This window comes from Urocitellus parryii, chromosome 4 (assembly GCF_045843805.1).
Source record: "Urocitellus parryii isolate mUroPar1 chromosome 4, mUroPar1.hap1, whole genome shotgun sequence".
Taxonomy (NCBI): Eukaryota; Metazoa; Chordata; class Mammalia; order Rodentia; family Sciuridae; genus Urocitellus; species Urocitellus parryii.
The window spans coordinates 32,824,559-32,837,671 of NC_135534.1; the positions used below are offsets into that span (position 1 = coordinate 32,824,559).

Consider the following 13,113-nt stretch of genomic DNA (forward strand, 5'->3'; position numbering starts at 1 on the left):
CATTCATGGAAGAGCCAGGTTCCTCATAAAGACAAAAAGTTTGATTGGGAGTTGGGCAGTCTCTGCTCACATCAGCAGAATTATAAGGAGTCAAGAGGCAATCCTTTCTTTACTTTCAAAGTAGCAAAGAAACAAAAGAAGATTAGCTAACTTGTGAGTGGCCCCACATTAGAGTGCATAGCTTATCAGGATCAAGGCTGGCATTTGTGAACAGTTAACTTCATAATAGCACACTGTGGGCATTACTGATTTCACCCTGGAGTATTTGAAAATACTTTATGGTCAAATGACAGCCTGCAAGTAACAGTATGCATTCCTTCTCCTTGAGCACCAAGTCTAAATCTAAAATGATAAAGGGGAGTTATTTAGTTTAAAGGCAGAAAATCCTTGCAGCAGTGTTTCTAGAATTTCACAAAAATAAAATAGCAGCTAATGTCTCTTCAGCTTCTTGGCTTTTTGACGTTTCATTTCTTCTTGACGTCTCATTTCCTCTAAGTCCTCCTGCATACCTAGTCTTAAACTCTTTACTTCTTCCTTCTGCTCTTTCCAACTACTCTCCATGTAACATAAGGCATAATCACTTTCAACTTTGTTTTTTTTTTTTTTTTTTTTTGGTCAGAGCCAAAGATTTCTCGAATGTGCTTGGATATTTCTTCCCGAGGTTCTCCTTCATCTTCAGTGAAATCATTCATTTCAGAGTCGCATTCATCATCATCCTCTTCTTCCTCATTTCCTCACTGCCTTCTGTATCCAGTAGGGAAGGGAAGTCTTTGAGGACCTTGGGCAGATCTGTAGCTAGAGAACATTCATCTGTTCATTTCTGGTTCCACTAATAATATTCTTGGAAGATATTGTTTCTGTGACAACAGTACACTTGGGCTTCAAAGGGTGACCTGGGCTATTAACTGTTCACACAAGTCGTAAGCCTCTTACTGGTCTTCCAGGGTTTGAACTACTGATAGTCTATCTAGCTGGAACTGAACCACTTATGAATCGTCCAGGCCCACTGACTGGCCACTCAGAGGGTTCTGGGGAACTCACTGGTCGTTGAAGGTCATGTGGATTGCTTATAGGTTGCCCAGAGCCTCCAGAGCTGCCCACGGGTCTCCCAGAACTACCTGAGACACTAATGGGTTGCCTGGGGCCATTGAACTGCTTGCAGGTTGTTTCGGGCTATTTGTACCAGTGACTATTCTCCCAGAGGGATTCAAGTTACTGTCTAGCTTCTTGGTCTCATGACTGAGCGCTCAGGTCCTGAGCTGGAGCTACCATTATGGTGTCTTGGCACAAGGCCAGAACTAATTGTGGGCCTAGCAGTCCCTGGGCTGGGTTTCACAGGGGCTGAGTTGGAGTTACTGACTCGCTGCCTGGCACCTGGACGCTTAGCTTCATTGTGGGGGTGACCAATGGCCCAGACTTGGAATGGCTAATATGAGAAGGATGAAATTATTTGTGTTCAGTAGTAGATTTCTGAGTCCCACTGGCAGAAGTCTTTGGTGCTGGTGAACAGGTCTGTCATGACTTCATGAAGTGAGGGTTGGGAACTATATAGCCCGATCCTATATAGTCCTCTCTCCTAGCATAGATTTGGGTGAAGACACTAATAAATGTTTCTCATGGGCTGTGCTAGGTCTGGATTTCTTCTCAGTATGAGGAAAGGACATTCCTTTAGAAGAAGGATGACTGTCCCCAGAATCTTTGCTAAGTTTTGCGCCCACTCTTTCTTTCTGAGAGGTGCCATTTTGGACACAGTTGGAGGTAAGGTAGTTTTGTATCTGTCTCAAGTTTCTTTTTCCTGAGTTTTTGTTCCAGGAATTCTTGCTCCCTAAGTTCTTCTGCAGTCCTAGGCTGCTCTTCTAATTTCTTCACTACCTTTATCTCCACTGGTTCCAACTGCTTTTTGTCAGCCAGCTTCAGTATAATCAGTGAAGTTCATGGGTAGTGGGGCACTTTAAGGGGGACCTTTGGCTTGCTTTCAACTTCGGGAGGTACTTGCTCTTCCTCCTATTCCTGCTTTGACTCTGCTTGATTGTATTCTAAAAATTCATATTCTTCTTTCATCTTGTACTCTTTTTCAGTTGCCTGACTGATGTGGTCTTCCATTGCCTGCCTGTTCTTTAACTTTTCCTCAGTAGAATCCCATTGTAGCCATGGAAATTATTCTTTGTCCTCTTGAGCATAGCTTTTGTCTTCTTGTCATGTCTGAGGGCAATTCATTTTTTCACTAGTTCTTCTTTTCTCCTTTTCTAAGGCTTTTTGTCTGAGCTCCTTTTCTTTTCTTCTAAGAAAAGCTTATATGGCTGCTAATTGGACACCTTTAACTTTTGGGTGTTTCTTTGGAGTTCCCACTGCTAAACTATATCTTTTTGGCCCATTGTTGACACCTTGTCCTTTGGAAGCTATCAGAAGAATTTTCCTGAAGTCCATGTTTGGTCAGGGAGCAGAGACTGGCCAGGCACTCAGAAAGGGGTGAAAGCACACCTTGCCAAGGTGACTGCTACGCCAAGGGCTTTCTTAAACTATTTTTTTTAAATGCTGTAATTTCAAATAGTTTACATTAGTTCATTCCACAAAGTTTTTTAAATGACTTATTTTTCTTCAAAACTATCATAAGCTTACCAGAGTTTATTGTTCCTCAGCAGTTTGAGAATAATTTGCGATTCTGTTACTATGTCACCCCTATACTATAGTATATTTTTCTTACAATCAAGGACATTCTCTTTTTTTGTGTGTGGTGCTGGGGATTGAACCTAGAGCCTTGTGCATGTGAGACAAGCACTCTACCAACTGAGCTAGATCCCCAGGCCCAAGGACATTCTTTATAAAACTATAGCACAATCATCAAAATTGGGAAGTTATTATTGGTACATAACTATAATGTTCAGGAACCATTCAAGTTTCATCAGTTGTCCCAATAAAGTGTTATATAGCAAAAGAATCCAGTTTAGAATCCCCTGTTGCATTTATTTGTCATAGCTGTTTAATAATTTCCAGTATGAAAGAGTTCCCCAGTCTTTGTTTGATTTTTATAACTTTGATACTGTTAAAGATTATAGACCAATTAATTAGTAGACTGTGCCTCAGTTTCTGACTAACATTTCTTCTTAATCAGATTTAGTTTACATATCTCTGGCAGGACTATCACAGAAATAGTGCTGTGTTCTTAATATTAAATTATATCAGAAAGTTCATGCTTTCACATTGATATTTAAAGTAGTATCTGACAAGTTTCTTCTCTGAAAAGTTACCCTTTCCCTCTTTGTAACTGAAGTATTTTGTAGGGAGGTACTTTGAAACTATATGAATATCAATTTTTAAAAAATGTGTTTATTTTTATATATTTAAATATCAATATAAATTTAGTTTATTATTTTATTCAATGGATTAAAAACTGTGACTATCATTTATTTTGATGCTCATATTATTTTTTTGGACAGCAGGAGTCCATTTAAGCTAGTTTTGACATGTCTTTATAGTATTTTAGCATTTTTATGATTTCATTTTTTAAAAAATATTTTGTTAGTTGTCAATGGGCCTTTATTTTATTTATGTGGTGCTGAGAATCGAACCCAGTGCTTCACACATGCTAGGTAAGTGTGCTACCACTGAGCCACAACCCCAGTATCCATTTTTATGATTTCAGATAAAAATAAAATATGTCAGAATACCTTGTACTTTACATAGTCTTTTCCTGGAATGAATCATTTCTCCATGTTGAACTGGTTCCTGTTAGAGGAGAAATGGTATGTAGAAGATAAGATCTGGGTACTATTATACACATTAGTATGGGGTATCTATCATTTCTTCTGACCCCTTGAATACAGCAAGAGAATATGTGTATGTCTTTACATACATATGAACATTTACAATTATCTTATTTCTACATCAGTTTTTATATATTGAAAATCATGAATTCATACCATGTCCCACTGCAGTCTAAAAGCTCATTTTAGTTTATTTCCTTCCTGTAAATTAGACCTTTTTGTTCTTTCAGTGAAAATTTTGAAATTTAATTACTGTTAATATATTTATTTATTTGATAAATCACCATATGCATAACCAGTCAATCATTCTGCTGTCCCCTCCTTCCTCTGGTGGATGCCTTCCTTTCCCTGAGTAGAATCTGATAACTTGAGATGGAATGTCCTATTACATTTTTTGGCCTTATTCATATATTTTGCCTTAGCCATCTTTTTGTCCTTTCTTTTAGTACTGGGGATTTTCCTAAGGCTTCATGTATGCTAAACACTTGTGCTACCACTGAGTTACATCCCTGGCCCTACCCTACTCATTCTCTGACTGCCTACAATAGACTCTCCTCCTTCTCACCAGGAATCATTTTTTCATCATTCAGGCCTGATAGATACCCTGTTCTGTAATGCTATAGTCATGACTTCCTCACCACTTCTTCACAGACTCCCTACTTTGTTCTGCCTCATCTAGTGGGTTTAGGATTTAATTTTTTTTTTCAGAAAGAGAAAAAGATTAAACGTTTTTAACATTGTGTTTCGGGGACCTTTATTTCCAATTAACATAAATCCAATTAGTGGAAAATTAATAGGAAAACAGTTTTTCTCTAAAGAAGTAAGCATTTTAGCTATTCTTAATTTCCATAAAATAAGGAATAACCATAATAATAAACATGTGTATGTCATTTTTGAGATTATCTTCTGTAGTTAATACATTAATTAGTATCAGTATAGTTTTATTCTTATATTAGAAAGACAGCTGTATTTGACATTATAAAGCAATTCATATGTGATTTTTAGAATTAAAAAATGAAAAATTAAATATAGCATACATAAAACGATTGTATGTCAATCTAATTCTATTACTTTCAAACTTGACATGTTTAAAAGGAAGCCATAAAATCCCCCTTTTTTTAATTGCATATTTTTTCAGTTCACTTAACTCCGTCAGCTACAAAAACTGTAGTCCTTTCACCAATCCCTTTCATCTAGATTATTGCAGTAGCCAGTTAACTGGTTTTCCTTCCTCAACTTCTGTCCCCTTTTAGTGTTAACATGACATCAGATGATCCTTAAAAAAAAAAAAAAAAAAAAAAAAAAAAAAAAAAAAAAAAGGTCAGCCTATGTTACATTTATGCTTGGAACTTTCTGCTTCATTCCTTGTTAAAACCTAAATACTTATCACATATTATAAAGCTTGCAATGATTTGGGTTTTTCTGCTTTCTCTTACCCATCTCTAAACTTGTCTTTGGCTGTTCTTCTCCTGCCTACTTCCTCCCAACCTCATGGGTATCCCTGCTGTTCTTTAAACATATCAAGTATTGTCCCCATTAGGGCCTTTGCATTTGCTGAAATACTCTTCCTTCTCTCCAAGTCTTTACTCAGAAGTTGCTTTCTCAAAAAGGTCTTTCCTAACCATCCTATGTAATCTTCTTCCCTGATCTGTTATTTTTCTTTAGCACTTATTAATATCTAATATACCATATGTTTCAACTTATTTATGATATGACTTACCCAGAATTTAAATTGTGCAGGATTTTTGTGGTTCCAGTGTACTATCCCCAATATCTTCATCAATGTTTTGCCTACAATGAACATTCAGTATTTGTTGAAGAAATGAGTCACACATAGTCAATTCTACTAAAATGAAATAAATTGATCAGCTCATTCATGAAAGTAGGCTAACAATTTAATTCATAGGAAATGTGAAGTAATCATTGTATTTTTGTTTAAAATTTAACAAATGTAAATAGGGTTTAAGAAATTGAGCACTTATAATGGCTGGTTGGAGTTTAACTTGGTCAGTCACTATGTAGTTAACTACTATGTAGCAATTTTTAAAAGCCTATGAAAATGAGCAAATCTCAAGAATTTCACTTTTTTCAATTTGTCCTGCTAAAATGAGTAACTACAAAATTCTAGGTACAAGTATGTTTATTTCAGAATAATTCATAATACTAAAAATGAAATACTGGGTAAAGCCATACAAATGAGAACAATTAGGTAAAGTTAAATTAATGTGTATCCATTGAAAGGTTAAGTTGAAGTTGGGTGAGTTGGTGCATGCCTGTAATCCCAATGACTCCAGAGGTTGAGGCAGGAGGATTGCCAGCCTCGGCAGCTTAGTGTGATCCTACCTCAAAACAAACAAACAAACAAACAAAAACAACAACAACAAAAGGCTGGGATTTAGCTCAGTGGTAAGTCAACCCTGGTTTCAATTCCCAGTACCAAAAAAAGGTTATGTTGTATATTTGTCCTGGAAAGCCATTTATTACATATTAAGTTAAAATAACATTTATTATCATCACTTCCTTCTGAGCCTCTTTTAAACTATAAATGCATAGAAATAGGTTGCTAAGTTGCTGAGGCTGGCCTTGAACCTGCCTCAGCCTCCCAAGTTACTGGGATTACAAGTGTGTGCCACTGTGCCTGGCTAGTTATCACTCTTTAACACACTTTTTACTTATATTTGTTAACCAACACTCCCTCTAGAAAGAAAACATTTTTTTTGGGGGGGGGGTTTGTGTTGGTGGAAATATGGATTGAACCAAGGAGTGTTTTGCCACTGAACTATATCCCCAGCCCTTTTTATTTTTTGAGACAGGGTCTCACTAAGCTTCCTAGGCTGGCCCCAAACTTGGGATACTCTTCCTTCAGCCTCTAGACTCTCTGGGAGTCTCTGGGATTACAGGCATGCACTACCTTAAAGAAAGCTTCTTAAGAGTAAGGGCTTTGAGCTGCATGCAGTGGCGCACACCTGTAATACCAGTGGCTTGAGAGGCTGAGGCTGGAGGATCTTGAGTTCAAAGCCAGCTTCAGGCGTTAAGCAGCTCATTGAGACCCTGTCTCTAAATATAAAATAGGGTTGGGGATGTTACTCAGTGGCCAAGGGCCCTTGAATTCAATCCCCAGTACCTGCTCTGCCCCCCCCAAAAGGGGCAAGAACTTTGTTTTGCTTGCTGCTATATCCCAGGAACCTAGGAAAAAGTCTAGCACATACAGATGCTATGAATATGTGTTGAATAAAAGAATGTATTGTTTTTGTTATAAGGAAGAGGGTTATTGTAAATAAAATTTTGAAAAAAATCACCAAAAACTGTGCATAGAAATAAGTACCTAATTTTACAGCATGCAGTTTTGATATCACAGGGAATTTGTGGTAAAGAATTTTAATGAGATTTTCCCCCTCTATTTTTCAAGGTTTCTAAATATTCTTTACAGAAGAAAGTGAGTGAAATGGTAAGAAAGTTACAAAATACCTTTTTTTTTTCACTTGGATTAGTACATAAGATGCATAGTAATTTTGTGAATGTAAATGTGATATTTATAGTAAAAACTGGAATACTTAAAACTGGATATTGCTCTCCCCTGTAAAGATCTGACATAATTTAAATACTGTGTAATTTAAATTATTTTACAAAGTTACTTGCAGATTACATGGTATTTATATTTTATAGAATAAATTATAAAACCTATTATTTTAATGATTTTTTCCTACATATTTATGGAAAAAAATAGTTATTGTAGACTAAAAAAATTGAAATACATATTGGGGTATGGCATTTATCCTTTAATGTTCTACATTTAGAATGCAGAACTCATTATTTGTTATTCAACAAGTATTTATTGTGAATTTCTTTTTCCTTATATATAAAAAACTAATATTTTTGTTTTATAGCATAATATTTTATAGAATATTTACTTTGATATTCTCCTTTTCTAGTCCAATTTATTCAGAAGTATTTTTTTGTGCATGTGTTGAACAAAATTCTTTTATATCCACTTAAATCTTCAAAAGACTTCTTGAGTGGGTTTACACTATTTCAGTCTTCATTGGAGCAAACTGTAAAGCAAGAAAAATTAATTTTTGAGTATGGCTTATATATATATATATATATGGGTGTATGTAAGAAATCAGAGGTCATTCCTTATGATATTAAATATAAAAACATAAAGTAAGTATTTTGCTTCTTTAAATTGTTTTGGTCTGTTATAAAATAAAAGAGCCCATAGAAAGATTGCTAAGCTTGATTGAATAAAAGATGTGAAAATTCTGTTGCTGTTCAACTGGAAAAAATAAAATAATATTGTCAGACTATTTTAAACTGTGATTTTAATTAAGAAGCTGAAAAACTAGATTCCACTTTAGCTTTAAGTACCATGACATTTGTTCTGAAAGTCATCTTCAACGCTACAGTGATTTTACACAAAATATAGTGAAATTGAATAATGTGCCCTTTGACCTGGGAGATAAGGCTACAAGTTAAAGATCAAAGGCAACATATAATGTGTTTTGTTTTATTTCAGTTTAAAATTTGATTAAACAGATACTTAAAATCTTAAAAAAAAACATGGAAACATGTATTTTACCTATTCTAGTTTTTGGTCATACTTCGAAGCTTTTTGTTATTGTGAATTATAACCTCTTAACATACCAAAATTATTGAGTTATAATATTTTTTCTGATAGTTGTTCAAAGCATTTATACTACTTTTCACTTAAAATAATTAGATATTGATATGTATATTTAATATTCCATGATCACTCTGGCTGAATATTTATATTTCTTATTTAAAAGTTAAAAATAATATTTTTTCTAAACATTCTTGGATATATTTATCTTACATTATAATTCTTTTATTATTATTTTTGCTGTTTTTATATAATTTACATCCTTCTTTTCATTCAAAGTTAATCTTATTTTATTTGTAGCGGTACATTATTCTTTTATATTATCTGTCTTTATGGGTACAACACGGTCCAAGATAGCCACTATAATAGTGCCAAGGAGGGACTTTGGGAAGCAATAAAGTCAAATGTCTTAAAACAAATTATTTCAGAAAAGTAGTAAGCAACTTTTAAAGAAGTTCATGATCTGCTATAGGTGAGCAGTAAACTACTACAAACTTCTGTCTTCTAGGAATTCAGTAAATTAATTTTCTTATAAAAGTGGTGATACATTTCTAGATAAATTAACATATCACACATAAATCAAAAGATTTGTTCATCCCTACCCAAATCACCCTTTGAAAAAAAATCATAGTCATTACCAATAAAATAATACAGCAAAACATGTTAAAGAAAAGCTTTAGAAAATTGAGTTAACTATCATTGTGATTTGGTCACTGAAAAAAATCTCCCCTGTTGTTTGAAGTAATTACTGTGCAGATAATATGTTGTGTAACTGAATTTATTGGTGGCTGTGTTGTATACCTGTGTAAGTTAATTCTGCTTATTTAAGGAAGTAAAAACTTATCAAACCATGTTTAAGTCATATTTATTTCTCAGATTTTTATTAAAGCAAAGTTTCAATATTGAAGCTTTTGATATTATTGAGAATAATCATATTTTCTTTCAGAGTAGAATGTTTTTAGACTGAAGACTTGTCTAGAAATAACTTCAGGATAATAAATATTATGTTTATCTGTACACATGTACATTAGCATAATTTTGTAAGTAGTATTTGCCTTACATCTTTAGATTAGAAAGGTAAAACTATCTTAAGAAAGATGCTTTTGCATTTTAAAAATTGAATTTTATAACTCCATTAAATTAGTTTGGGTTCATATTGAAGAAGTTAGAAGTTGCAAAATTGAAAATTAAGAATATATGAAGTTTATCTTTGGATTTTTATCTTTTCCTCTAAAATTTATTTATAGCTAACTGTTTTAAGGAAGTTAATTTTGTCTCCAAAAATTAGTTTCCTTAAGTAAATGGGAAAAGGGAGGAAATTGTACAGCTAGATCTTTTATTAGTAAATGTATATTTAAAAATTATGTATAAATATTATTTTGAAATAATACTATTACTATTACTATTTTAAATGCATCAAGGCTTTAAAGTAAACTTTATGTCTCTGCACACATATACACACACATAATTATGCATATGTTGTCCTTTTTCTAATATTGATTTTAATAGGTTACATTTGTTTTAAATTAGGTACATATGTGTTTAGAAAGCAGTACATCTGACATTATTTTCTTGGACTAAGTCTTGCATCAAATAATAAAATTATATAAAAGGAAAAATAATTTACATCAATTTAAGAGGTAAAAAGAACAAAAACAATATGTACTTAACTATTAGTCATCTCAGAAATCTCATGAAATCAAAGGGGTGTCAGTAGAGAAACGGGACTGGGGCGTGAACAGAAGGGGGAAGTGTTGGGGAGTGATTTGGCCAAATTATATAGTTATATCATATGTATGTACGAATGTGTAACAACAAATCCCATAATTATGTACAACTATAATGCACCAATAAAAAATGTGAAAAGAGAAAAAATTTAAAAAGAGAGTTCTTTTAATTGAAGGTAATAGGACCCTTATTATACTATAAGTAGGATCCAGTCTTTTTTTTTTTTAACCAATTATTTCTCCAGTTTAAGTAGGTTTTCTACTCAACTATATTGCCTTTCTATCACAGAAATATTGTCTTTATCATTTCATTTTTAATGTAGTGAGAAGGTACTATATTCATTAAAATTAATCTCAGAAAAATTACCTGAGTTGCACACCAAAATTATACTTGCAAGTGAAGGCACAAAGAATCAAAACCATGCTCTGGTTAGGTTCTAATTATTCATGTGATTTAGACAAAGAAAAATGATTTCCTAGGGTTCTAAGACTAATGCTTTAATATCTTCCTACTTTATTTATTGCTAGGCTGATTAACTTTTTATAAATAAAAGTTGATGTTGAAAAAGAAAGAAAAAGACATTGTAAACAAAAGAAATATAAAATGAAATTGACTATATTTATTCCAGGGGAAAGGAAAGTTTGCTTTAAGTTTTATACAGATTTAGAAATATCTGTTAACTAATCATTTTTTTTCTATTGTGTACTCAGCACTTTTTCATAACTTTTATTTTTGGTATATTATTAACAAGAGTTGTTTACCACTATATATATTTGTGTGTGTGTGTGTGTGTGTGTGTGTGTGTGTGTGTGTGGTACATATAACATTTATTCTTTAAAATAGGAACAAAATGTCCAGTTACATCTTTTGGCTAAAGGTGATTATCATAAACAACTGAATGAAATTGAGAAATACTATGCTACAATAACAAAACAATTTGGATTGGTAAAAGAGAATCATGGAAAGTTAGAACAAAATGGTAGGTGCTATTTTGTTTAAACTTACATGTTCAAGAAAGAATATTTAAATAGATTTTATCATGAATAAATTGAATTTACTTGACATTAGTAGTAGTAAATGGCACTTTAACATTAAATTAAATAAAAATTATTTAAATTACATTGGAACTGTTTTCCTGTGTTCGTGGTATTTTCTTTGAAATATATGATGAATATAATATTTTCCTAATGTCTTTGATGTTGCAGTACAAGAAGCAATAAAATTAAACAAAAGACTTTCAACTTTAAATAAAAAACAAGAATCTGAAATATGCAGTTTGAAGAAGGTATGATTAATATAATTTTGTAGTATTGAGTAAAAAAAATATACTCTAAGGTGGGTGCAGTGGTGCATGTCTGTAATCCCAGTGACTTGGGAGGCTGAGGCCAGCCTCAGAAATTTAGTGAAGTCCTAAGCAACTTAGTGAGACCCTGTCTCAAAATAAAAACAAGGGCTAGGGATGTAGCACAGTGGTAGAGTGCCCCTGGGTTCAATCCTCAGTAAATATTAATTAATTATAGTCTAAAATAATCAGTTTTATGGAATATTATTAGAAAACAGTTTGGTAGAATTTTTTTGATAGAACATGATTCATAAATTTTGAATTACGATTCTAGTACATTTAATAATTAATTAATTCCAATCCATTCAAAAATTGTTTTGACTTATAATCAGTGACTTGAATTTTTAAAGTTAATTTATTTATTTATTCTAATTAGGTTATATATGACAGCTAAATGCATTTTGATTCATTGTACACAATTGCCACACAACTTTTCATTTTCTGATTGTATACGATATAGCGTTGCACGATATGCGCAGTCAGATATGTACCTAGGGTAATGATGTCCATCTCATTCCACCATCTTTTCTATCTCCATTCCTCCTTTTCCCTCCCTCCCCTTTGCCCCATCAAAGTTCCTCCATTTTTCCCATGCCCTCCTCTGCATTATGGATCATTATCCACTTATCAGAGAGAACATTTGGCCTTTGGTTTTTGGGATTGACTTACTTGGCTTAGCAAGATCTTCTCCAACTCCATCCATTTACCTGCAAATGCTATTTTATTCTCTTTTAATGCTAAGTAATATTTCATTTTTATTTAATGCTGAGTAATATTCCAAAGTTTTTTTTATCCATTCATCTGCAGAAGGGCATCTAGGTTGGTTCCACAGTTTAGTTATTGTGAATTGAGCTTCTATAAACATTGATGTGGCTGTGTCACTATATTATGCCGATTTTAAGTCCTTTGGGTATAGACTGAGGAGTGGAATGGCTGGGTCAAATGGTGGTTCCATTCCAAGTTTTCTAAGGGATCTCCATATTGCTTTCCAGATTGGTTGCACCAATTTGTATGAGTGTGCCTTTCCCCCACATCCTCGCTTAGAGTTATTGTTGTTTGTATTCTTGATAGCTGCCATTTTCACTGGTATGAAATGAAATTTTAGAGTAAATTTTGATTTGCATTTCTCTAGTTGCTAGAGATGTTGAAAATTTTTTCATATATTTGTTGATTGACTGTGTATCATCTTCAGGTGTGTCTATTCAGCTTCTTAGCCCATTTATTGATTGGGTTGTTTGTTTTTTTGGTGTTAAGATTTTTGAGTTCTTTATAAGATTAGTGCTCTATCTGATGTGCCTGTGGCAAAAATTTGTTCCCATATATATGCAGGCTCTCTCTTTACCTCATTGATTGTTTCTTTCCACTTAGAAGAGCTTTTTAGTTTGAATCCATCCCATTTATTGATTCTTGATTTTATTTCTTGTGCTTTAGGAGTCTTGTTAAGGAAGTCAGGTCCTAATTCAATGTGATGAAAATTTGGGCCTACTTTTTTTCCTCTATTAGGCGCAGGGTCTCTGGTCTAATTCCTAGATCCTTGATCCATTTTGAGTTGAATTTTGTACATACTGAGAGAAAGGGGTTTAGTTTCATTTTGCTGCATATGGATTTCTAGTTTTCCCAGCACCATTTGTTGAAGAGGCTATCTTTTCTCCAATGTG

The 13,113-nt window shown here is 33.3% G+C and overlaps 1 protein-coding gene and 1 pseudogene across 1 annotated transcript in view; one reads left to right on the forward strand and one right to left on the reverse strand.

Annotated features, from left to right (window-relative positions):
- Window positions 1-13,113, forward strand: part of Ccdc73 (coiled-coil domain containing 73) — a 120,754-nt gene that overhangs the window by 52,945 nt on the left and 54,696 nt on the right. Inside the window, exons 6-8 of the mRNA XM_026404255.2 lie at window positions 7,174-7,212; window positions 10,957-11,092; window positions 11,319-11,398. Of these exons, the coding sequence (XP_026260040.2) occupies window positions 7,174-7,212; window positions 10,957-11,092; window positions 11,319-11,398 (255 nt within the window). The remainder of the gene's footprint in view (window positions 1-7,173; window positions 7,213-10,956; window positions 11,093-11,318; window positions 11,399-13,113) is intronic.
- LOC113193616 (protein SPT2 homolog pseudogene) lies at window positions 430-2,427 on the reverse strand (annotated as a pseudogene).